This window comes from Nicotiana sylvestris, chromosome 3, assembly GCF_000393655.2.
Source record: "Nicotiana sylvestris chromosome 3, ASM39365v2, whole genome shotgun sequence".
Lineage (NCBI taxonomy): Eukaryota > Viridiplantae > Streptophyta > Magnoliopsida > Solanales > Solanaceae > Nicotiana > Nicotiana sylvestris.
This window is the reverse complement of record NC_091059.1, coordinates 68927441-68955262: the sequence shown is the minus strand read 5'-3', so window position 1 is coordinate 68955262 and position 27822 is coordinate 68927441. Positions and strand designations below refer to the sequence as shown.

Genomic DNA, 27822 nt, shown 5'->3' with positions numbered 1-27822 from the left:
CCGAGTATGGCACCGAATGCCGACAACGCTTTTTCAGGTTTGGGGCATGACATTTTGTATGCCAGATTCTGCAGCAGATACTGCTCTTAAAAAAACAGTCGCTAGTTTAAATTTAGACTTTGTGTAATGAGGTGCAAATAGAGCACCATGATACTGTTTTTCGCTAGTTAATAGAAGTTTGCTTCTTTGTTGACCAAAAAAACAAAAAGAAAGGGAAATGTCATAAAACATGAAAAATAAAATCAAATAAAAAATGAAAGGAGAAAAAAATTGAAGGAAAAAAGAAAAAAAAAATGAAATATTGGAACTTTACTTTAGGGCTTGAAAGGGTTTGATCGCAATTGTGGGTAAAATAGAAGGGGTGGAACCGAAAGCTTTCTTCCCATCTTTCAAACTAAAGTCCAAGAATTTCAAACACTAAGGTGGTGGTTACACCGGGAGACAAAAGGCACACCGCTGAAATTACTCTTTTACCTCTGAAATTACTCTTTTACCTCTGAAATTACTCTTTTACCTCTGAAACAACCCCAAGTACGAGAACAACGTCGAAGTCTATACATGAGAAAGAGAGCAAACTAGTCATTTGAGTAAACCGCCTTACGAAACTGTCGATGAAGAGAGCAAGAAACAGCGTAATATTTTGCAGTTGGGGCAGGTAGGTTCGGTTTCATATACAGCTATACACAAAGCGCGCTTCCCTTATATATCTATAGTCTATAGTTAGAGAGAAAAACAGATCACTTTTAAGTTTTAACAAACCGAAAAGATTAGAGAGAGAAAAAAACTGAAACGAGAGCGATGGAGGATGAGGCGGAGCAGAGCAATTTTAAACTGTGTGACGCCGCCGTCAATGACGGCGAGCCATCGGCCGTCGCTTTCAAGGCCTTAGATGATAGTGACGTCACGTTGCCAGATGGCGGTGGAGACGGGAACGGCGGTGGTGGTGGTGGTGGTGGAGGAAAAGTGAAGGGACCATGGTCGCAGGAGGAAGACGCGGTATTGAGTGAACTGGTTAGCAAATTCGGGGCGAGGAACTGGAGCTTGATCGCCCGAGGAATTCCAGGGCGTTCTGGAAAGTCGTGCCGACTTCGCTGGTGTAATCAGCTCGACCCTGCTGTTAAGCGCAAGCCTTTTACTGGTAAAGCATTGCGCTTTCGGATGCTCCTCTCTTTTTACAATGTGTTAAACACTTAATGAAATTGGTAATTTTAGCTTAAATATTGAATTATCTGTTTCTCTTTTATCTGGAGCCCTTTTGGTGATTATGTCTCATTTACGTTTAATATTTTAAAGTTTTTCATTAGTTTTAATAGGTTTTAATTCGGTCTGTTTTTTACAGTTTTAGTAGGGTTTGTGGGAACGGGGTTTAAGGCGGAAATAACCTTCCTAATGTTGATTTTGGTCAGTGGTTTCAGTTATTTCTTTATATGTTTCTGAATATTTGTTTTGACTCATCTTCAGTTCCTTGTCGTCTAGTTTACTATCTATGCGTTTCTTGGGAATCTCTTTGGGCAATGTCTGTTGAATATAGTATCGTTGAAGCAAGTTGCTCATTATTAGATAAATGTGTTCCGTACATGAAATGTTAAAGTATTAACTTGAGTTGATTTGCTGCACCTTTATGTGCAATGACTCATGGTAATGTGTACTAAATGTTGGTTTTTCTAACATATCAAGGGGCATTTGCAAGGCTAATGTAGATGGATTTATTGCAGTTGGCAAATAGAAAATCTTCCGGCGGTGCAAAAGGGGACCAAGTCAAGAATGCTCTATCTGTGGCTATTTGCCATGTTTCCGTTGTTGTTTTACTGGGTTTATTCATCTTCATTTTCTTATTAAATTTACTGCTCTTGAGTAAGAAACCTCTTATAACCTGGGAGGATTGAGAAAAGCTGGGAATTGATTAACATACCTCATTAATTCACTTATTCAAAAAAAAAAAAAAGTCCCATTGAGTAAACTAGGCTAATGGAAGTCAATGCTGACAAAATCAGACATAAGGTGACAGGTTAAAGAATGATATCAAGATTTCTAAAATCTTGAAGTAGTTTAAGTGTTTAGTTGCTCTTTTTGGCCACGGAGAATGAAGCAAAAACTTATTGTTATATTGTTCACCAAAAAAATAAAAAAGAACAAAACTATGATGGTGTATTTGGGTTTGGGGGGGGGGGGCGTTGGAGCCTTTGGGCTGTTAATAAAATTACACTTGCTGATATTTGTGGTCAGTTATATATGACACACTGACCGTCACAAGTGTTACATCCTTAGTCTCAAACTAAGTGCATGTGCAGCTTTACAAGACAATTTGCCCCTGGCAGTGCGCCAAACAATGCTCTGTACCTATCGAGTTTGTTGTTTGGCAGAATGGCCATGCTTGCTTAACATATGAACCGGTCGATGTGTCAAAAAATGACTATGTTTGCCTAACATATAAACCAGTCTGTGCTATGAAAGAATGACTACATTTGCTTGCTGTTCAAATCTCTGGTTGAGTTTGATTGTCAAAGCTTACCTTTAGAATGGTTCAATGTCATTTCTAATAGACCAACTGACATTAATCTGTATTTTGTATCACAGTTGTAGTGTCTGCTCGATACGAGGTATCTTTAATCTAATTGATGAGCTTTCACTATTTAGCATTTAGTTTCACAAGAAGTTCCAGTATACTTGAGAGGAAATAATTCCATCCTTTGAGTTGTGGAAAGATCTTAAATTGATATAGTTTTGTGATTCTAATTTGAGGTGAAATCTCGTCGGATTTGAATCAGAGTTGGAGCCTTTGGGTTGTTAATAAAATTACACTTGCTGATATTTGCGGTCAGTTATATATGGCACACTAACAGTCACAAGTGTTACATCCTTAGTCTCAAACTAAGTGCGCGTGCAGCATTTACAAGACAAATTGCCCCTGGCAGTGCGCTAAACAATGCACTGTACCTATCTAGTTTGTTGTTTGGAAGAATGGCCATGCTTGCTTAACATATGAACCGGTCGATGTGTCAAAAAATGACTATGTTTGCCTAACATATAAACCAGTCTGTGCTATGAAAGAATGACTACATTTGCTTGCTGTTCAAATCTCTGGTTGAGTTTGATTGTCAAAGCTTACCTTTAGAATGGTTCAATGTCATTTCTAATAGACCAACTGACATTAATCTGTATTTTGTATCACAGTTGTAGTGTCTGCTCGATACGAGGTATCTTTAATCTAATTGATGAGCTTTCACTATTTAGCATTTAGTTTCACAAGAAGTTCCAGTATACTTGAGAGGAAATAATTCCATCCTTTGAGTTGTGGAAAGATCTTAAATTGATATAGTTTTGTGATTCTAATTTGAGGTGAAATCTCGTCGGATTTGAATCAGAGTTGGAGCCTTTGGGTTGTTAATAAAATTACACTTGCTGATATTTGCGGTCAGTTATATATGGCACACTAACAGTCACAAGTGTTACATCCTTAGTCTCAAACTAAGTGTGCGTGCAGCATTTACAAGACAAATTGCCCCTGGCAGTGCGCTAAACAATGCACTGTACCTATCTAGTTTGTTGTTTGGCAGGATGGCCATCCTTGCTTAACATATTAGCCATCCCCTGCATCAAAGAATAACTTTGTTTGCCTAACATATAACCAGTCTGTGCTATGAGAGAATGATTACATTTGCTTGCTGTTCAAATCTCTGGTTGAGTTTGATTGTCAATGCTTTACCTTTAGAATGGTTCAATGGCATTACTAATAGACCAACTGACATTAACCTGTATTTTGTATCACTATTGTAGTGTCTGCTCGATAAGAGGTATCCTTAATCTAATTGATGAGCTTTCACTATTTAGCATTTAGTTTCACAAGAAGCTCCAGTATACTTGAGAGAAAGAAATTCCTTCCTTTGAGTTGTGGAAAAATCTTAAATTGATATAGTTATGTGATTCTAATTTGAGGTGAAATCTCTTCTGATTTGAGTCAGAGTTGGAGAAAATTTGTTTGAATGCTTGGTCAAAAAGTAGCAAGTCAGAATGTGATGCTTGATTCCCGAGTGTACCTTTCCTGATTGAGGTATGAAGGAAATCTTTGTAGATCATTTGGATTAAAGAAAGAAAGAGGAAGATGGAGAGTGTAGAAGAAAAGAAAAGAGAGGAGATCATGGTAGAGCAGTGTTAAATTTTTTTATTTTATATACAATAGAGCTGCTCCTGTAACTTGCATTTTGAATTTGCAGTTGTTGTCAAAGATGTTCTCTTTGGTTTATCTGCTTGCAGCACCTAATGGAATGGGAAATTGGAATATCGAGCATATGAAGCTAGTATGTCTCCTGTAGTACATAACAAGCTTGATAATATATTGATTTGACAAAACTGTGAGGAGACGCACCTCATATGTCTAAAAGAAATCCTATTGGTGTGTTGACTGTCAAAATAGCACCAGCTATTAGGTTTTCTGTAGGACAATCTAGGATTAAGAAACCATTGCATTGATTGGATAGACCTCTTGACTGAACCCTGAAGTAAACATTTAATTCATGGTCAAATTTGCAAGAGAAGCAACTTATAAAATACACATTTTGTTAAGCCGACGGAAGCGGGAGTTGAAGTGAGGCTTGACTCTCAAGTCATTCCCAAGAAAGGTAGTTTCAAGTACCTCGGATCGGTTATTCAGGGGATCGGGGAGATTGACGAGGATGTCACACACCGTATAGGGGTGGGGTGGATGAAGTGGAGGTTAGCGTCGGGAGTCTTGTGTGACAAGAAAGTGTCACCGTTACTAAAAGGTAAGTTTTATAGAGCAGTGGTTAGGCCTGCCATGTTGTATGGAACTGAATGTTGGCCGGTAAAGAACTCACACACCCAGAAGATGAAAGTAGCAGAGATGAGGATGTTGAGGTGGATGTGCGGGCATACAAGGATGGATAAGATTAGGAATGCAGATATTCGAGAGAAGGTGGGTGTGGCCCCCATGGAGGACAAGATGCGGGAAGTAAGACTCAGATGGTTTGGGCACATTCAGAGGAGGAGCACTGATGCACCGGTGAGGAGGTGTGAGCGACTGGCTGTAGTGGGCACGCGGAGAGGTAGAGGGAGACCTAAGAAGTATTGGGGAGAGGTGATCAGACAGGACATGGCGCGACTTAGGATTACTGAGGACATGGCCCTTGATAGGGAATTATGGAGGTCGAGCATTAAGGTTGTAGGTTAGGGGAGAGTGTGAATATTTCTACAGCACAAGTGAGAGAGACTATCTAGTTAGGAGTTAGACTAGGAATGTCAGTGGTCGTCTATTGATGCAGGGCTTTACCTTCTAGTTGTACTATACCAGCCATCTATTTCGTATTTCGTATTTCGTATCCTGTATTTCATATTTCGTATCTCTTATATATTGTTGTTATTTTTATTACGCATTTTTATGGTACTAATATATCATCTCCTATTGCTTTTTTGAGCCGAGGGTCTCCTGGAAACAGCCTCTCTACCCTTCGGGGTAGGGGTAAGGTCTGCGTACATATTACCCTCCCCAGACCCCACTTGTGGGATTATACTGGGTCGTTGTTGTTGTTGTTGTTGTTGTTGTTAAGCACTATCTTAGCTCAAATAGGAAGGATTTTCTGTTCGTTCCAAGTTTACTCAGCCAAACAAGTAGAGAATTGTACTTCTCTTCCTACCTGGCTTTTGGAGGTAGGAATACGTTACTGGAAGCTCTAGACTTTTCCTGATTTGTCAAAAAAAGTGAAAAGTATCTTCCCCAAGTTAATCAAATCTTAAAGATCATTTTTTTTACATGTAAATGTCTCGTGTCGAGGGGCAAAAACCCCGCTAAGTTGACAACTTAGCTTGATATTTGAGCAATGTTGTAATAAATAACTATATTAAATTACCCTCATCATGCCTTGAGGCATTTCTTGTATTTCCCTCATCACGGCCTTCGAGTCTTGATGGATAACCTTTTAACTAGAGCTGTTTCTGGATATTTCACATTTGCAGCTTCTGCTTTTTTTTTCCCGGTCTCTCTTTTGTTTGGGAAGTAGAAGATGATGACCTCATAATGCCAGAAGAATTTAGAATTCATAAACTTATCTGCTGATGTGTCTTTCTCTGCTGTACATCACAATTTTTTGTCCCGCCTAGGCAAGTACATATCCTTAAAGGTGGTGGGCCATGTATAGAAGACTATTCTTTCTTCTGTATCCTTTTGGCTGATTAAGATCTTGATGTCCTAATGTTTCTTTGGAAATTAGTTCTTATTAGTTTCTCTATTCCATTGAGAATCTTCTCCATGTGCTTCTCTCTTATGACCATATTCTTCCCCAAATCTGATAAAACCTTAATATGCTGCAGAGGAAGAAGACAACATTATAATTAGTGCCCATGCTGTGCATGGAAATAGATGGGCCTCAATTGCAAAGTTGCTCCCTGGTAGAACAGACAATGCAATTAAGAACCACTGGAACTCTACATTGAGGCGCCGGTTTGCTGGGCTTAGAAAGGTTAAACCAGTACATTGTGAGAGGTTAGATAATAGCAGCATTGACAGAGTTAAGGTGTCATCTGAAGAAACCAAGTCATTTGAAGATCATGATCATTCTAAAGCCCAAGAGGCAGGGGAAGTAATCCTCATGCAATGCCAACCCAGCCAGTTTGAAGACAGATCTCCTACGAATGAAATGTCTGCTGCTCCTGAAAAAATTCCACATCTTGTTTCTGGAAGATGTCATTCCACTATTATGGAAAAGAATCCATCTGTTTCTCGCCCAATTGCAAAAATTGGTGCCTTTGATGTGTTTAACCTTTCTTCTGCTCCCTTTGCATCATCAAGAACAGTGCCCATGCAGGGGCCTCTACTCCAGGTCTCCTCACCTCCCTTTGGCATCTGTAAATTTCTTGAAGGTGTATCTGATGATCCCGTAATACCTTTGAGATGCGGCCATGGTTGTTGTTCAGCTCCCAGCATGAGTTTCTCTGGTAGTTCATTATTGGGGCCCGAGTTTGTTGAATATGAGGAGCTTCCCGCCGTCTCTAGCCATGAGTTAACTGCCATAGCCACAGATTTAAACAACATTGCTTGGATCAAAAGTGGAGTCGAGAATGCTGGTAGATTATCTGGCCGAACCACTAGCCAAAGAGATTATCAAGGTAGTTCTACTTCAACTCCAATGCCAATGTCAAACTTTACGTTGCCAACTGAAGTTGAAAGCTTGAGCTGAAGCCATTTTGATGCCATTTTCCTTTTCTTTTCTTTTTTTGTTTTTGTTTTTAAGTAAATAGAAAATAGAAGAAGTCGTCTTAAGCGGTGAAAAAGAGAATCATCTTTTTGCTGGAGAATGTCCGACCAAGAATTTTTGGATTTTGTGAAGTTAATGTATGGCTGGCTAGGAAACGCTCATGATACATTATTTTTGTTAGAATTGTCGCTGACAAAGAGTCAGGTTTTTGAGCCATCAGCGCACTTTTATTTATTACTAACTTTAGTAGTGCGTTGCAGGTGTTTAGCACGTCAATTAACAAAAATATATATAAGAAAATAAGTTGTTGGTTTTACCCTTTACTTTGAATACACAACTTTAAAAATTACATAAATGTTACTCCATTAAAGAATATATCAGAGTTAATTTAATAGACATAAAAAATAAATATTTTAAAAATGATGAATGTTGATCCGATTAAGTTATCTTAATGAATGAATAGATCTTTTTCTACCTACCTCATATGCCTTATTGGGATTCCAGGCTTTGCCTCCAATTACAAGCTATTTGTGTGCCTTCTTTCTTGAGAGATTAATTAGTAAGATATACTTGACAAGAAATTTATGATAATATTATAATACAATCTAGTCAGATTCTCTAAAATTATATTTATTGAACTTGACATGCAATTGTGAAATATCCTTCATCGGTGCTTCAATAATTTGATGTTTAATGATGATGGTCACGAGAAAATTTATATCTGATAATATTTTATATATATATTGTGGATAAATATTTAGAACGTGTATTTGATTAAAAGGCAGAAATGTTACTCAATTTTATATGCATGATGCATTTTTTCTCTTTAATGTTTTACTTTATATCGTCCACTTTTATAATAAATAGATAGATAGATAGATAGATAGATAGATAGATAGAGACCATAATTCGTATGTAATCTGTTAAATCATTACTCTATTTATATTAAAAAATATCTTTTTTCTCATTTTTATAATTTTTAAATTTATTAGGTAATTATAGTACTTTTAGGTACAATTAGTTATCTTATATAATAAATAGTATTCTTAAATATATTTGTAATTATTGATTCCTCACTATACATAAAGATTATTATATAATTTAGTTGTTCAAAAATGATCGTTCATTCTAAAATATAAGAAAGAAAGGAACAAACAAAAACTTGAAATTATTATCTTTTCTTACTAATTATTTAGTACATAAAAGAAACAGACAAAATTTAGAATTTAAAAAATTTCCTAAATATTTCTAATTTGTTCAAAAATTAAAAACTAATATAGAATGTATTATTGTTTTATTAAATCATTCTAACAAGAAAATAATTTATGTAAGATAAATTTTAATTGATTTTAAAGTTCCAAATATTAGGGCTTTATATGGTTCAAATAATGAAAGATTTCATAATAATTATTTGATTTTAAATTTTTAAATATTAGAAAAAATATATTACAAGTTTGTCAAATGTAAAAATTATTGTTAAAGGTTACCACATGATCCGCGAGTAGATTTCTTCCATTCATTAGACAAAGCAATTTAGAAAAATGAACAACGTCAAATAAGAATTCTATCTATTAGCTAAATAACCGATAATAACTCAAAAATTGTGAAATCAGTATATGATGATACAATTTGATTTAGAAGTTAATTCAGAAATAAAATTGAACCTCTTTTACTACAGAATAAAATCAACGTGTCTTTAATTGTTAGCGAGTTTGACTAAGTTAAAAATATAATTTTATGCGATGGAGTAAATATCAATACATCATCAATTTTGAACGATTTTGACTAACTTGAAAATATTTTTCCAACAAGTGAAATAAAACCTAAATAATAATGGAAAAAATATGAACGTGAATGAGAGCCCGCAAAAGATCTTCATGGTTGAATCTTCTGCTGGAAAAATAGAAGGGTGCTTAATAGCCACACGTACTCTACAAACAAACAAATAAATACAGACACTTTGACCATGTTTATAGTCCTCTTCAATTTTCATTAGTCTTCTACATACAAAACCGTGCTGATACTATGTGTTGTGTACGGAAAAATTAGTTTTAAAAAAGTAATAATTAAATACATGTGTGAGTTCATGATTTATTTCTCCGAAATATCTCTAAAAACATAAGTATATAATGTAACGACCCGACCCATCGTTTTGAGCTCCAGCGCGTTGTTCGGTAGTTTGAGGCCTTGAGCAGCTTCATTTCAGGTATTATGATTTGTACGCGTGGTCGGAATTGAATTTCGAAAAGTTCGGAGTTGATTTAGAAAGAAAATTCTCATTTCGAAAGCTTTAAGTTGGAAGAATTGACTAAGGTTGAATTTTTGAGTAACCGACCTCAGAATCAGGATTTGAGGATTCCAACAGGTTCGTATGATGGTTTTGGACTTGGGTGTATGTCCGGATCGGGTTTTGGATGACCCGGAAGTGTTTCGGCGACCATTGTGGAAGTTGGCATATTGGAAGAATTTCAAATTTGGATTGAAGTGCATTTCAATGTTATCAATGTCCGTTTGGGATTCCGAGTCTGGGAATAGCTCCATATGGTGATACTGATATTGGGAGCGCATCCGAAAGTGGATTCGGAGGTCATTTCGGGGTCATTTGACGAAAGCTAGAAATTTGAAGGTTTTTGAGAAGTTTGACTAGGAGTGGACTTTTTGATATCGAGGCCGGACTCTGATTCCGGAAGTTGGAGTAGATCTGTAATGTCAAATGTGACTTGTGTGTAATATTTTAGGTCAATGAACGTGATTTGATAGGTTTCGGCGTCGAATGTAAGAGTTTGAAGTTCTAAAGTTCATTAAGCTTGAATTGGGATGTGATTCGTGATTTCGACATTGTTTGATGTGATTCGAGGCCTCGAGCAGGTCCGTTTTATGTTCTGGGACAGGTTGGTGTGATTGGACGGGGTCTCGGGTGTGATTCGGGATGGTCTCGGACCATTATCCATAGTTTATTAATTGTTGGTTTCTGGTGTCGAGTATGCATCGCGATCGCGGAATGGAGGACGCGATCGTGAAGAGAAAACTGGACTGGAGGAAACAGTTGCTCTATGCGATTGCGGAAGTGGACTCGCAATCGCGTAAGAGAGAGTTCTGAGCTAGCAAAGCTTGGATTGCGATCGCGTTTCTTTGGAATTTTGTATATCGCGAATGTCACGCCCCCTTTTTCCCTATTCGCATCGGAAAATCGGGTTTATGACATTTTGGGTATGGGACAACTCATTCCTTTTGGGAATTGGGTTTGCATTTGAAGAGGCGTCACCTAATGATTTAAGGTGCATTAGGACACCTATAGGGTTCATTTCTAAGTTTGTTTGATAACCAGAGATAGGGTAAGGGCTTGAAATTATCCTAAGAGGAAGGTGTTAGGCACCCCTCAGGATCCACTAGTGTGGTTCCCGGACGGACAGTTTTTTGTGAATTTTGTACAAGTAGCAAACAGACAAATATAGGCTCAAATAGTAGGGGTTTTAAGTTTGAAAACAATTATTAAAAGGTGGATTTTGAAAAGGAGTTACAGCTCTGCAAATACTTGATAATATAAAAGGGAGGAGGGGGGTCCTAGGTTTATTTACAATATGGATCACATCAATGCGATACCCTGTATGACACTCCTCAAAAGAGGGAATACATGCGGCATTAGTGCACCGGTCATCATATCCATATCTACCCTCTCACCCCGTTAAGGTATTAAAGCACGGATTGGTCTCGACCTCTATTGCATGCTATTACCCGTCCCATTCCTATCAGTCCCAAAGGAATTTAGGACTACTATTTCTATAAGAAAGAGGGTTTAGATTGACTATTGGGTTTTAAAGGTTAAAAGGCTCAGGCGACATACAAAACACGTAGGATTGCATATTAGGGGAAACATATAAACAAATAAGAGGCTCATATATACCTCCGCAGACAATGCACATAAATGGCATGACTTAAACACAATTAGGGTCAGAATTTAAAGTACTAAGGCAGGATGTTTTAATTGTTAAAGCAGACCAATTTATTACATAACTCAGATAAGAAGTTCGAATCAGGCATGCCTGCTGGTTGTAGCAGTTGCTAATTAAACAAAGGCGAGTCTAGTTTTATTAAGCAATTACCTAAGACTTGTCTAAGTGTATTGGTGATGTCCTATAAGCATGATATCTATCACTGATTAAGAATGCAGCAGAGCAGTGGTTAATTTAAACAGGCAATTTGGATCCTATAGGCATGCTTTCTAGTCTGTATTAATAAAAGGAGTAGGTTGCTTAAACTGATTCAGAACAGTACGAGTCAAACTGATTTTAACTATACTGGTTTTAGATTCTATAGGCATGATCTCTATTATAGCTGATTTCAATTCCTATAGGCATGGTATCTAAGTGTTAAAGGCTGATTTGGTCATATAGGCATGATATCTAGTTGAACATGAAATGAAGCAGGCAGGATTTATTTGATCACAACGAAATTTCTATAGGCATGATTTCTGTTAAAAAAATTGATTTCGATCTTATAGACATGACATCTAATTTCAAAGCTGATTTTAACCTTGTAAGCATGATGTCTGATTATAGCCATTTAGATCCTATAGGCATGGTGTCTAAATGTTAACGACTGATTTTGATCCTATAAGCATGGAACATGCAGTGAAGTAGGTAGGATTTATTTGATTAAAGAGAAATTCGTATAGGCATGATCTCTATCTGCGTGAAAATAAAGCATGCAGAACTTGAATTAAAACATAACAGATCCTATAGGCATGTTCTCTACCCTTCTAATAGTTAAAACATGCATAATTACCCATCCCTTTTCACTGGCCAGTCCCTAATACTTGTTACAAATTATTACAGATCAAAAAATGAATGAATTACACCAGAAAAGCAAAATAAGAAGTTACAACCATAGGAAGTCTGATTCTGACTTTCTCTCTGAGTTATGGAATAAACCACCTCAAATGCCACTTGTTTCAAAGCCTTTCTCAGACCTGGGTGTGTCAAAGTTCCCTAAGGGTCTCAAGGGACCCCGGGCAGTACTTACACCCAGGTTTGCATAACCAGATAGAGATGAGTGCAGTGTGGAAGGGTCAGCCCTTATGTGTCCAAGTTCAGAGGGAGCTCAAGGGTCCCAAGGCAAGGCTCACACAAGAGGGGCAGAACCTAGGTTCTAAGAATATAGTGGAAGTGCAAAATACATAGATTTATTTAAAACTTGGTTGAAAATAGCAAGTGGTAAGGGTGATTTGAAAACAGTAGTAATAAAACTCAAACTACATAGAAGTAGCAGTTACACACAAAGGGGTCAAGGATTTTGGGATTATATTGCATGAAGCATATGACCCCAAAAAGGGTCAGGTTTAGTCATGCACAACAATAGATGATGTGGCATGCCCACAAACCAGCCAGAGAACACAAACACATAGAGGGGATGTGGGGTTTGGGATTCATACACATAGGAGAGCATTAATTTAAAAAAAGGGGAAGGGAACATATTTCACATGCTAGTAATGTAACTTGATTGCAGAAACATAAGCAGAAGTGGACAAGAATGAAAGAAACTGAAACAGCTAAAGAAACATGTTGTTGTTGATGCTTGAAAAATAACTAGGACATACCAGCAGAGAAGCAAAGTGCAAAAAGAAAGAAATAAGCAAGATTCCACAGTCTAGCCTTGGCTTTCAGCCGGCTAGACAGAGCAATAGCACAAGTAGTAGTAGAGAAAAGAAAGAAAGTTTTGAGTGCAAGTGTGTGTTCTTAACTCAGATTGTTCGTGTCCTTGAAAGAAGAGGGGTGCAGGGTATTTATAGCTTTTGAAAACGAGTGAAAAATAAGGTAATAAGTAAAGTCTTAACACAAACATGGAAACAATCACAAGTCAGAATCAATTACCACAAGTGATTCCCTTTAATTAAGGAATTACTGTTCAACGGGTAGTAGGTTTAATTAAAGAAAGAAATCAATTTAGGGACAGATTGATTAATGCCATATAAGAGGGCAGTAAAAGTATGAAATAAACAATCAAGTCTAAGTACAAAATAGGATTATTTTGGGAAAGGATTCAGCAAGGTAAAAAATCAGAGTAAAGAAAAGGAATCAATTAATTTAAACAAGCGAGTGAAATTAGGGTTCATAAAAGAAAAACTTTTGCAATCAGTCACAAGATCAAGATCAATCAAGGAAGAAACATGAATCTGCACTTCAGTATATAAATAGATGAACAGAAGCATCAGACATGCGAGGCCAAACACATTAGCAAAAGATATAACAGAGGCATACAGTAGCAACAGGGTAAGCTAGGATTCAGTAGTAAGAAAAATATTCGGAGCACAGTAGTCGCGTAGGTCAAGTAGTCACATAGAATCAACAGTGAAGAAACGTAGCAATAGGTAAAGAGAATCAGAAACAAGTAAAGGTCTCACAGTAGTAATAAGTGAGAAAACCCCCTTTTAAGAAATTAGGGCTTCGACGGTAGTCGAGTTTAAGAGATGAAAAGAACTCAAATCAAACAAGTCGAACAAATAAAAGAGAGTCATAAACGAAGAACTTAATATAAGCACACATTTAAGCAAATAATTTCAGAACTCGGATAAGACTAAAAGGAACTAGGGTTTTAAACATGCTGACTCAAGTAGAAGGAAAGCATAAACAGGTAGCATAGCAAAAGCATGAAACAACACCAAAATCAGAGAAGAGATCTTTAAAAGAGAGGTTAAGAGAAACCCTAATCGGAAAATGAAGAGTCATTTTGAAAGAAAAGTTTGAAGAACCTTCGAGAAAGCACTTAAGAAATTCATAGTAAGTACAGATCTAAGGTAGATCTGAAAGAAAATTCAAAGATCTTAAAGATTAGGATTTCGGGAAACTCTAGAGAAGGTGAGAAAGACCTTAAAAGTTTCCGATCTAACCAGGAAAGTCAAGGATCTACCCTGAAAGGCCATGAATGGCCGGGGAAAGGTCATGAATGGCCGGATAAAGGCCATGAACAGAAGTCGAGCAAGGACTGGACCAAATTCCCTCGAGGTCTGGCCATGGATCCATAGAAACAAACACCCAGGAGCTATAGATACATATCTCAAATGACCATGAGAGGCCATGGATTAGGCAAGGGTTAAAGTGGATTAGGGTGGGATTAGATGACGGCGGCTAGGGTTCATGAGAGGTTTTAGAGAGAGAGTTGAGAGAAGAGGGATTCAAGGGTGGCGTTTGATGAAAAATGAGGTAGGTTTAGGGGTCTTTCTGGGTTAAAAATTGTAAGGACGAATATTGGTCGTTGATCTGAATGATCAACGACCTGGATTAAAGAGGGTAGGTAGGGGAATCCGGGTTGGGTCGTTTAATTTGTTTAGGGGTCGGGTTTGAATGGGAATTGGGCCGGGGAAATTGGGTTTAATTTGGGGTCAAATGTAGGCTAAAATTGAAATGTAATTGGGCTATTATTTAAATAACCAATTTTCCGCTTTTAAAATTATAAAAAATAGTAAATTAATTTCTAGAAATAAATTGAAAGAACTAAAATGATTTTTAAATATAATTAACAATTTAAAATTACAGGGCTTAATTTCATGAATATAAAACACAATTGAATCTTAAAAGGGCTAATATTGCAATTATATACAATTTAGCTTAAAAATACTAAATAAATTTGTAAAAAATATGCAAAAAAATTACCTTAGCTATATTTTAGCATAAATATAAAAGTCCAACAAATAAATTGCCAAAAATAATAATTTTGGAAATAATTATTGGGGTTTTATGGATAAAAGGGGGAAATAAATTGATTTAAAAACCTTTAAAAAAATAATAAAACATTTGGACATACTTATTGTTACGCAACGCCTTCCTGATGTTCTTTAGAAGGGCAACGTAAGGCTAAGCAACCGATGTCAGTGCGGTTGTTGTCCGCCAATGAGGTCCTCGCCGCACGCTAGACTGGATTGTCAGTGTCGTGCGGGAAAACCAATGTCGTGAGCAAATTGCGGAAGCTGAGAGAGAATTGGGTTTTGAATGATGATGATGATGATTTTATTGATGAACGAAAATGTTGACTACAATGATGCGGTGTCGAGGGGGAGAGACACCAGAAAATGCTGATTGAAATGTTTGATTGTTTGGTCCCCCTTAATAATGCTTAAAAAAAATAAACCAACATTACAAGACTAGCCCTAATAAAGCTGTAGAAGCACACTGAAATGAAAATGATGAAAACTAGCCTATGATTACAATGAAAAGGACTTAGATTATTACAAGGTAAAACTAAGTCCGATGGCAGCATCTTTGTCTTGCGGGTCAGGGTCTGCGCGCGCGTTGCTGTGGGCGCGCGCGACACTTGATGTGCTAGCCTGAGGCTGGGCACTGGTGCTTGGCATCAGGGTCTGTGCGCGAGGCGCTGCTGGAATGGGCCTGCAGCTGGGCGCTGGCGAGGCATCAGGATCTGCGCGTGCGGCATTGTCAGGGCGCGCGGCGCTGTTGTCATTGGCCAGCCCTTGGGCGCTGGCGAGAGGCATCGGTGGGGCGACAGAGGCACATGCGCGCTTGTCACTTGGCGCAGCCAAGACCACGGGGCCGACCATGGCGCTAGGCATTGTGAGGCTTGCTAGGCCGCCATGGGGCGCGGCCAAGGGGTCATGGGGCATGTCTGGAAAGCAGCCCATGACATTCTCCCCCACCTGAGTTGGCGCCGTCCTCGGAGCCTTATGATGATGATGATGATGATGATGTTTCTGATGGTTGTTGGATGGGAGGTCTGCGCCCCTCTGTTGTTTGAGCTTGCTGTTGTAGCGAAGCAATGATTTCATGCGGCTGACATGGAAGACTGGATGGATCTTCCACCAGGATGGAGTTTTTACCTGGTATGTGGACTTCCCAATGCGTTTTTCAATGGGCAGGGGCCCGATGTATTTTTGTTGCAGGCGAGGGTCATGGGTCCTTTCTGCAAACAAGTACCGCTTTGGGATGCATAGCATTACTTTGTCCCCTGGTTGATGTTGGGCAAAGCAAAGCTTTTGTTCGGTGAACCTTTTTGCCCGCTCTTGGGCCCTGATGAGATAGCTCCGCACTATCTCCATGTTGCGCTCCCATTCGCTCGAGAAGTTGGCAGCTCGAGGAGATTTCGGCATGGTTGATGCATTCACCGTTTGCGGGAGAAGCGGTTGCTGTCCGGTAACAATTTCAAAAGGGCTCTTGTTTGTATGATGGCTCTTTTGAGAATTGAAACACAGTTGAGCAGCATCCAGGAGCTTCACCCAATGCTTCTGTGATCCGGTTGCGAAGTTGCGGAGATATTCCTCCAGCATGTCATCGAACCGGTCTGTCTGGCCATCCGATGGTGGATGGATGTCTGTGTTGTGACTCAATGTTGACCCAAAGCACCTGAAGAGATGGGTCCAAAAGTTGCTAGTGAAGCGTGAGTCGCGCCTACTAACAATGTTTTTGGGCAGGCCCCAATGTTTGACAATGTGCGAGAAGAAGAGTCGAGCTGTATCTTCTGCTGAGATGTTTTGCGGGGCTGCTATGAAAGTTGCATAGTCTGAGAACTGATCTATGACAACCATGATGGATGCAAGATTGCCGACTTGGGGCAATCCCGTGATGAATCTGAGGGAAACACTTTCCCATGGTCTCTGAGGGACATGTAATGGCTGCGAGGGTCCCGGCTGTGATGAGTGATCCGACTTGTCCTTGTGGCATGGCTGACAAGTCTTCACACGATGATGAGCGTCACCAGTCTTTTGAGGCCGATGACATGATGACTGATTGTTGCTGCGAAGGGTAGCCTGAACCTGAGGTTCATGTCTGTTGACTACCTTCTCCAACTGCATGGCCGAGATGTTTTCAGCGGCCATCTTTATGGGAAAACATGGTATGGTGCAGGGCTTGGCCCCTTTTTCTCCCATCATCAGGAGCATGTTGGCATATGGTACCGGTATGGTGTTGGTTTGCCTCATGAACTCCAAACCCACTATGATGTCGAAGTCATCTATGATTGCGATGCGCAGGTCGATGCTTCCTTTGTATGGGCCAAGTTTCACTGGGACATTTGTAGCTGTTCCACCCAATGTCTGAGGTGGTGAGTTGATAGCCTTGACGCGGCCTTTGCTCTTTTGTACCACAAGACCTAGGCGCTCTACTTGCGTTGATGACAAGTAGTTATGGGTGGCACCCGTGTCTATCAATGCGTGAAGGGGCTTGCCGTTCACTTTCAATTCGACGAACATTAGGGTCCTCGCTTGCTTAGGAGGTCCTTCGTCCATCTTTTCTTTCCCTTTCCTGGTGATCGGGACTGATGTTTTCTTAGGAGGACATGCACTGGTCCCCGCTAAGGCATGAGGGATAGAGCCAACAATTGCATTGAAGGCGCCTACCTGGTTGTCTTCAGATGTGTCTGATGCATCTGTCTCATCCTCGACAGTCTGATGAGCATTGACCTTGATGTTTGGGCATTCATTGTTCCAATGTGCCCCGCCGCAATGACGGCATTCTGAGGGAGGCTTTCTCCCCTGATTGTTGTTGATGGATGCAGCACTGTTGCTGTTGGAGGGAGGAGTCTTAGTTTTGGATGCACTCCGATCTCCCCCACTTTTGCTTGGGCCACCATTGCTGGGATGGTGCCCGTTGAATCCCCCTCGGACAGACGGCTGGGGCCTGTCGTTCTGAGTTCCCAAATGATAATCGCCAAGGCATTCTGCAGCTTGAATGGCCTTGGGCAGGGTGTCTACCCGTTGTCGCTGTAGTTCCATACGGGCATGAGGTTTCAAACCTTCTATGAATGCGAAGAGTTTGTCTTTGTCCCCCATGTCGCGTATGTTTAGCATGAGTGCGGAGAATTCGCGCACGTACTCCCTCACTGATCTGGTGTGGCGGAGGTCCCGTAGCTTTCTCCTTGCATTGTATTCCACATTTTCGGGGAAGAACTGCAGGCGTATGGCTACCTTCAATTCGTCCCATGTCTGAAGAGTATCTTCACCGGCCTTGATGGCTTCGTATTTGACCCGCCACCAAAGTTTGGCATCGCCCTGAAGATACATGGCAGCAGTCGCTACCTTTTTGGATTCCTCCAAATGGCCCACGGCATCGAAGTATTGTTCGATGTCGAAGATGAAGTTTTCCACTTCTTTAGCATCCCGAGATCCGTCGTATGGCTTTGGCTCCGGTATCTTAAGCTTTTGTGGAATGGGGGTGAGGTCTGCTGCACCCCTGATGTGATGGTCGCCTTCTCGAAGTAGGCTCTGTAAGGCAGCATTGACAACATTGAGCTTGTCTGTCAAGTCGTTTATGGTTTGCTGCATGGCAGTTAGTCTGTCTGCCTCCTGTTGCTGATGGGCTAAATCGTCGGTACGCTCCTGTTGGAGGTCCTCAAATTTGCCATGAATATTGGCAGTTTCAATGGTTGTCGTTTATCGGTCCTCGTCGGAGCCACGACTGATGTTTGAAATGTCATTTTCCGCCTGCCGCATTCGGCGGTCCAGGTCGTCCAACCTTTGCACTAGGTTGTTGTTTTGATCATGCACTGTATCCACGATGGGTCGTAATCGGTCAACCGTCTCTTTTAGGGATGCTAGACGCTCCCCATGATTCACCATGGTCAGAAATGGTGATGATGGCAAATGTGTTCCCTCGTCTGATGTCGAGCCTAGGCTCTGATACCAACTGTTACGCAACGCCTTCCTGATGTTCTTTGGAAGGGCAATGTAAGGCTAAGCAACCGATGTTAGTGCGGTTGCTGTCCGCCAATGAGGTCCTCGTCGCACGCTAGACTAGATTGTCAATGCCGTGCGGGAAAACCAATGTCGTGAGCAAATTGCGGAAGCTGAGAGAGAATTGGGTTTTGAATGATGATGATGATTTTATTGATGAATGAAAATGTTGATTACAATGATGCGGTGTCGAGGGGAAGAGACACCAGAAAATGCTGATTGAAATGTTTGATTGTTTGGTCCCCCTTAATAATGCTTAAAAAAATAAACCAACATTACAAGACTAGCCCTAATAAAGCTGTAGAAGCACACTGAAATGAAAATGATGAAAACTAGCCTATGATTACAATGAAAAGGACTTAGATTATTACAAGGTAAAACTAAGTCCGATGGCAGCATCTTTGTCTTGCGGGTCAGGGTCTGCGCGCGCGTTGCTGTGGGCGCGCGCGACACTTGATGTGCTGGCCTGAGGCTGGGCACTGGTGCTTGGCATCAGGGTCTGTGCGCGAGGCGCTGCTGGAATGGGCCTGCAGCTGGGCGCTGGCGAGGCATCGGGATCTGCGCGCGCGACATTGTCAGGGCGCGCGGCGCTGTTGTCATTGGCCAGCCTTGGGCGCTGGCGAGAGGCATCGGTGGGGCGACAGAGGCGCATGCGCGCTTGTCACTTGGCGCAGCCAAGACCACGGGGCCGACCATGGCGCTAGGTATTGTGAGGCTTGCTAGGCCGCCATGGGGCGCGGCCACGGGGTCATGGGGCGTGTCTGGAAAGCAGCCCATGACATTATATATGCATATATATGCTATTTTGAAGTTATTTTGCATATTGAAAATATATAGGAAAAAATTGGGTATCAACAGTGAACGCGTGGGAATATTCGCGTTCGTGAAGAAGAAGCTTCTAAGGCAGTGGAGTTGGCCTTTACGATCGCGAGTCCTTTTACGCGATTGCGGAGAAGGAAATTCTGGGCGGTGTTCTTTTAAATCGGGGATTTGGCCCATTTTTACTTCATTTCTTCCATGGGAGGCGATTTTGGAGCAATTTTGAAGTGACATTTTCATCACCAAGCATGAGGTAAGTGGTTTCTACTAGTTTGGAGTTAAATACAAGGTTTTTATATGGATTTAGACATGGAAATTAGTAGAAATTTGGCATTTTGAAGAAAAACCTAGAAATTTGTATTTTTGAATTTTGACTACGAAATTGGACATGGAATTTGGAATAAATTATATTTTTGAGTTCGTAGCATTATAGATAAAGTTTATATTCGAAAATTTTCTGAATCCGGACATGTGGGCCCGAGGGTGATTTTATCGACTTTTCGAATGGAGTTGGAAATGGTTAAAATTGAATTGTTAAGACTATTAGAGTATATTTTTATTGTTTTGCACATTTATTGACTAGTTTTGGAGCGTTGGACATTGGTTTGAGTCGCCAGAAGGGCTTGGGAGCCGGTTATGGAGCTTTGGAGCGAGGTAAGTTTCCTTTCTAACCTTGTAAGAGGGAATTAACCCCATAGGTGAACAAAATTATTATGTACTTCTATTTGTGGGGGCTACGTACACATGAGGTGATGAGAGTCCATACGTAGCTACTATCTATGCCTATGTCCGGGTAGTTTTAGGCTTTACATCATGCCTTGTTGATATTGTCATTGATTTGTATTTTTTGTTTGCCTTGAGAAGAAGCGAGATTGAGTTTGCTTATTAAATATTTTTAAAGGAGTTGAAATTGAGGAAAAATTGGGATCTTAAAAGTTTTCATTTGAAAAGAATTGAAGAATACTATAATAACTTAAGAAATCTATGTGTAACCGCGTCGCAATCATATTTCGCGAGCGGGGTAAATCTCACTAATCTTATAGGATCAGTCTGATCGCCTCAGTAGGATTATGTATTTCACTCTTATGGGATCGGGCCATTCGCATCGGCAGGATCTATGTACCACACTCTCATGGGAGCGGACCGTTCGCCTCGACAGGTTAATAGATACATCTATGGTATGTGTCGTTCGACCCTCGACAGGTTTGTATGATGGTTTTGAACTTGGGCGTATGTTCGGATCGGGTCTTGGATGACTGGGGAGCGTTTCGGCGCTCAATATTGGAAGTTGGCACATTGAAGGTTTAAAGTTCGTTAAATTTGGTTTGAATTAGGTTTTGGTGTTATCGAGGTCCGTTTGGGATTTCGAGCCTAGGAATAGTTCTGTATGGTGATTTAAGACTTGCGCGCAAAATTTGTATCATTCTGAGTAGTTTAAGTGTGATTCGATGCGTTCGGGGTAAGTTGTAAGAACTTGAAGTTCATAAGTTGATTCTATTGGTTTTGGGTTGTGATTCTTAATTTTAATGTTGTTATCTGTGTTCCGAGGGTGCGAACGAGTCCATTTTATGTTTACAAACTTGTTGATGTATTTGAGCGAGGCTCCGAGGGCCTCGGGTGCTAACCGGATGATACGCGAATCAAGTTTGGACTTGGAGGAAATGGCTGAAGCAGCAAAGCTTCTGGTGCATTTGCACCTGCGAGGAGCTAACCGAGCTCGTAAGTGCGAGCGTATGGCCACAGAAGCGATTTTGGGCGAGTTGGTTGTGGCCCAAAAGTGGAGGGATTTCGGCAGAAGCGGCCTCACCTCTGCAAGGAAAAGGCTGCAGGTGCGAAGAAGGCCGGCCAGGCCTGGGTCACAAATGCGAGAGGCAAGCCGCAGAAGCGGGCTCGCAGGTGCAGTTTCCTTTCCGCATGTGTGCCCAGTGCTGAGCATGGTGTGTTCCGCAGAAGCAAACCTTTGTCTGCAAAAGCGGTGTCGCAGGTGTGACCCATGGTCCGCAGAAGCGGAATCGCTGGAGGCAGTGAGGTCTTTTAATGTCAGGACTTAAGCCATTTTGGTTCATTTATTTCACTTCTTGGGTGATTTTTGGAGCTTCTTAGAGAGGGGTTTTCACCTATCTATTGAAGGTAAGTAATTTCTATCCAATGTAAGTTAAGTATATAGATTATGGGTAGATTTTAACATGAAAACATGTAAAAATTATGGGTTAGTTAAAAACCTAGTGTCACGACCCAAACCGAAGGGGCCGCGACAGGCACCCGGTGCCTTACTCAACCGAGTACCAACGTAACATATCTTTCTTATCATACTATCATGGGTAAATGGGCCAGAAAACTCGTGAGATAACAAGAGTGAAACATAAGGGAATACTCAACATATGATGACCCAACATGATATGCAAACTTATACATGTGACATACAGGCCTATAAGGCCGACATGACCATTTGTAAACTCAAAACATAAGCCGACAAGGCCATACAAGTATCCATACACCTGACATCTGTCTACAAGCCTCTAAGAGTACATAATATCATAAAGGTCGGGTTAGGGCACCGCCATACTAATCAATACATATCCAAAGCATACTGACCAAATAGGCAACTCCAGAGCAAGTGGGGTGCACCAACACCTTCCGCTGAGTTGATAGCCTACTTAGAGGACTGTCAACCTATCAATCGAGACCTGCGGGCATGAAATGCAGCTTCCCCAGGCAAAAAAGATGTCAGTACGAATAAAGTACCGAGTATATAAGGCAGGAAAACATAAACAAGAACAGTAATATAAAGAGAGATATAGGAGATACAACCTGTAACATCTGAGTGCCTCTGGGGGCTACTGACATGAAATGCATAATACATATATATACATAAACTTTTAAAAAGCATACGCCTTTGTGGGCATCATCATCATCATATCGTACCTGGCCTCAAAGAGGACTCGGTAAAAATGTACCCGCCATCATAAGGCTCGGTTGAATCGTACCCGGCCACGTGGAGCTTGGTAATCCTAACTGATCAGTGGTTGCAATAGGTGTCATACCCGGCCGACTATAGTGCGGCTCGGTAGAGTAAAATAGATACATATATATAATGTATGTAGGACTCATTGGAATCATATTCTAAACCTTTCAGAGTGACGTAAGGTCGATATTCTTTGTATACCTTATTAGGAATAACTCTTCATCAAGAATCTTATAAGAATCAGGAAGTACCAATAACATTGATAACATAAGGATAAGAGAAGCAACCTCAACATCAATTGTTCCATAAGGGAAACAATGTAAGTGCTGCTAGCTTCTAAGAGTAGAGTACCTTTGGAAGCTCGTTCATTGCATTATGTACAATCGAAATCATGCAAACGAAGGAAAGGTATAGCCTCACATACCTTGTATATGTACTGCCCAATCTCAAGCTATGCAAATGTCACTACTCTTTAGTCTACAATAAGAGAAATGACACTATCGTTATTGTTTAAGCGTCGTAACTATTATGTATCGACCACAACCTATTTTAAGATGAAACGGACAGCACATCCCCTATATATATGACTTCACACAAGTCAAAACAATCACAAACAGCCCAACATATCCCTATCACTTCATACACAACACGACAACTATAACAGTGTCAAACAATCCGAAAATGTTACGACGAATGACCAGCAAACAACCCTACCATTATGTGGTGTTTCTCCACACCCTTCATCCTATCAACTCCATAAAAATAGTAGCAAGAGAGAAAACCCAATAGCAACACAAAACAGCCCACAAAACAGTTTCATAACTTCAGCAACTCAAAATTAATTTTTCAGTTTACTTAAACATGTTTCGACTTGTCTTTTCTTTCAAATTGAGAAACACAACTAAAAGTACATAATTATACCTCTTATCCAATAAACCAGCCATGAATTCAACTTAAAAATAAGTTCACAACCAGCCAACCATGACACAAGAACAAACAACAAACCATTCTTTCGAAACTCGCTAGGTCTATTCTTTACGATCGAGTTACAACTCGCAAATGCATAGATAATGGAAGGAGAAGCATAACCTTACCTCGTACTGAGTATAACCCACGAAACCTGGTCCTTCTTCATCAAAAATCAGTTCCTCAACGTGGCTACAAGAAGGATAAAGAGAAACTAGCAAGATGTACAGACTTTTCGGCACTAGAATCATGTTGTAACACCCGAAATACCCTAGGGTTTGTGAGGGATTTTGGGGAGGAGTTGTCGGGGTTCAATTGAGTTTTCAAGGTCTGAAAGATGGGTTAAATAAATGAGTTTATAATCCCTTAAAATTCCCCTCTTGGCCGACTTTGGGACTTTTAATTGAGTCCTCTCATTTAGGCAAGTAGGTGATGCACCTACTTGTCACCTACCAATCTGCGCAGTCTTGCGAAAATGCGAATATCTCTATACTCTGAGATCTTATTGACAAACAGTTTAATGCGTTGGAAACTAGACTCATAGATATTCAATTTTATATGTAGATAATCCCTTAATTTCAAGTATATTTGGAGAAAAGTGCAGCTATATTTGACCTAAATTTCAGCACATTATGAATGCAACTTGTGATGACCTTTGCCAACTTTTTGTTCCACAACTCGCTTGACTTAAAAACTTAACACACGACTATCATACAACTAAAATAACTCATAAATTAACCTCCTTATCATGTTAATCACCCTAGTCTAATCCTAAAATATATGTTATAACATTCCAAACTTGTCGACTTTCGACGAAACTTATTTTCTTCAATTCGTTTAGCGTCTAAGCTTTCCAACCCTTTTGGTACTTGTTATTCACGATCTTAAAGATTTGTAACCTCCAAGATAACATGATGAAATTACATTATGTACTTTCAAAAATGATCTCATTTTCGAGCTTACATCAATTGGCTTACGACATACTCCCACGTACGAAAACATGGGATATAACACCTAAGTTTTGATAAAAATGAGATTTAACCACGAAACTAATTATGGAATTGGGTGAAGATGATATATTTGAGTTCGTAAGGTTATGGGTAACATTATTCTTCAAAAAATTCCGGAATTCCGGCACGTGGGCCCGGGGCAAAATTTTAAGAATCTTCCAATTTGGGCTGGGTAATTACTCCAATAGTTAGATTATGAAATTTTAAGTATATATTGACTTATTTATATAATATTTGGCTAGTTGTTTGGCACCAAGTTGAGAATTTAGAGCGTATCTGTGGACCGGAAGTGAGCTTGAGAACGAGGTAAGTCTCTTGCCTAACCTTGTAAGAGGGAACTCGTCCCCTTAGGTATATTTTTGTTGTGGATTACTTATGTGGGGAGCTACGTATGCACTAGGTGATGAGAGTCCGTGCGTGGCTATATTCCCTGAGATATTCGGGTAGTCTTAGGCTTAGATCATGCTTTAAGTGTACTATCATGTTTGTTATGTATATTAATGATCTCAAATAGAGCTGAGACTAGAGATTTTTAAAGTTGAAACATTCAAGTTAGATTTCTTATTTTCAGGAAAGAATTGAGGAATATTTAATAGCTCTGAGAAATTCATGACCTCTCGCGTCACAAATACTTCCGCGAGTGAGGTAAACTTTTCTATTCTCATGGGAGCGGGACGTTCGCCTTGGCAGGTTAATACATGCACCTATGGTTCGTGTTGTTCGACCCTCGGCAGTGCATACAGTATATAATTGGGATTGGTCCATATGACATCGGCATAAATCGTGCGTGACAACACTCCGAGCCTAAGTATACTTGATATTATGTTATGGCTCGAGAGGTTATAATTATTTATTTACAAAATTTGACTTGAAATTTACTATTAGTCAAAGAATTATTTATTTACTACTTGTTATTGAGTTATTATTATTGTTTACATAATCCATGCTTATATAGAATTATTGTATTTTACTTGTTGGCCCATAATAAGTGTCGATGTCGACCCTGCTGATACCCAATTTTTCCCTATATATTTTCAATATGCAAAATAACTTTAAAATGGCATTTATATATATATATATATATATATATATATATATATATATATATATATATATATATACATACACATATATATAAGGCATATCCAACTGTTTTATTATTTTTCCATGATTTCTAAAGGTTTTAAAATCAATTTATTTTCCTCTTTTATCCATAAAAATCCAATAATTATTTCCAAAATTATTATTTTGGTAATTCATCTATTGGATTTTCATCTTTATGCCAAAGTATGGCTAAGGTAATTTTTACATATTTATATAATTTTATTTAGTATTTTTTAAAGCTAATTACACATAATTGCAATATTAGCCTTGTTAAGATTTAATTGTGTTTTATATACATAAAAGTAAGCCCTATATTTTAATTTGTTATTTACATTCTGTGAATCATTTTAGCACTTTTAATTTATTTTTAGAAATTTATTTACTATTTTTTATAAATTAAAAAGGGGGAAATTGGCTATTTAAATAACATCCCATTTGTATTTAATTTTTAGCCTAAATTGAACCCCAAATCAGACTCAATTTCCCCGGCCCAATTCTAATTAAACCCGACCCCAACCCAATTTCAACCAACCCAAACCCGGATTCCCCACCTACCCGTTTAATCCAAGCCGTTGATCATTCAGATCAACGGCCACCGTTAACCCTTCCTAAAATAAACCTAAACGACCCCTTACCCTAATTCATTTTCCACCAAACGCTGCCCTTGAATCCCTCTTCTCTCAATTCTCTCCGCAGCCTCACATGAACCCTAGCCGTCACCATCTAATTCCACCCTAATCCACCTCAACCCCTGCCTAATCCATGGCCTCTCATGGCCATTTGAGATGTGTAGCGGCCTCCTATAGCTCCTGGGTGTTTGTTTCCGTGATTTCATGGCCAGATCTCAAAGAGATCTGGTCCAGTCCTTACTCAACCTCTATCTTTGGTCTTTCTCCGGTCAGCCATGGCCGTTCAAGTCATATCCTTGACTTTTCTGGTTAGATCGGTAACTTTCAAAGTCTTTCTCACCTTTTCTTGGTTCTCTGAAACCCTAGATTTAAGGTCTTTTAATTTTCTTTCAGATCTATCTTATATTTGTGCTTATTACAAACTTCTTAAGTGTTTTCTTGAAGGTTCTTCGATTTTCTTTCAAAAGGACTTTTCATTTTTCAACGATTAGGGTTTCTCTTAACTTTTTTAAACGATCTCTTCTCTGATTTTTTGTATTGTTTTACGATTTTACTATGTTCAAACAACTTGTTATTCTTTCCTTCTACTTGATTCAGCATGTTGAAAACTCTGGTTCCTCTATGGTCTCATCCGAGTTCTGAAACTGTTTGTTTAAATTAAGTTCTTTGTTTTTGACTCTTTTTTCCTTGTTTGACTTACCTGATTTGAGTTCTTATCATCTCTTAAACTCGACTACTGTCGAAGCTCTAATTTATTAAAAGAGTTTTCCTCACTTGTTACTGTGAGACCTTTACTTGCTTCTGACTCTCTTGCATGTTACTGTGTTCTTCTTCACTGTTGATTCTATGTGACTACTTGACCTACTTAACTACTGTGCTTCGAATATTTTTCTTACTACTCAATCCTAGCTTACCCTTACTGCTACTGTATGTTTGTGTTGCTTCTTTTTGTCAACATATTTGACCTTGCATGTCTGTTCATTCCTTGTTATTTATATTTGACCTTTCTTGCAAAGGGTTCCCTTATAAACCCTAATTTTTTACTCATTTGTTTAAAATTAATTTATTCCTTTTCTTTACCGTGATGTTTGATCTTGTTGAATCCTTTCCCAAAACTGAGCAAATATTTGTACTTAATCTCAATTATTTACTTCATGTTTTTACTACCCCCTTATATAACAATAATCAATCTGTCCCAAACTGATTTCTTTACTTAATTAAACCTGCCGGTATCCGTTAAGCAGTGATCCGTTAATTAAAGGGAATCACTTGTGTTAATTGATTCTGATTGTGATTATTTCCGTGTTTGTGTTAAGACTTTACTTATTACCTTATTCTTCACTCGTTTTCAAAACTATAAATACCCACCCTCTCTTATTTCAAACAGACGAACAATTTTGATGTCCAGAACACACACTTACACTAAAAAATACTCTCTTTCTTTACT

The 27822-nt window shown here is 39.4% G+C and overlaps 1 protein-coding gene across 1 annotated transcript; it reads left to right on the top strand.

Moving 5' to 3' along the window:
- The first annotated feature begins 391 nt into the window (after positions 1–391).
- LOC104230204 (transcription factor MYB25-like) lies at positions 392–7424 on the top strand. Its single transcript, XM_009782946.2, has 2 exons — positions 392–1138; positions 6325–7424. Exons 1-2 carry the CDS (start codon positions 799–801, stop codon positions 7188–7190), a joined length of 1206 nt encoding a protein of 401 aa, XP_009781248.1. The 5' UTR covers positions 392–798; the 3' UTR covers positions 7191–7424.
- The last annotated feature ends 20398 nt before the right edge of the window (positions 7425–27822 follow it).

Bases quoted from the DNA above. Each gene is read 5' to 3' on its own strand.
- LOC104230204 (XM_009782946.2), top strand. From the start codon at position 799: ATGGAGGATGAGGCGGAGCAGAGCAATTTTAAACTGTGTGACGCCGCC. The intron at 1,139-6,324 runs GTAAAGCATTGC...AATATGCTGCAG, and splicing joins TAAGCGCAAGCCTTTTACTG to AGGAAGAAGACAACATTATA.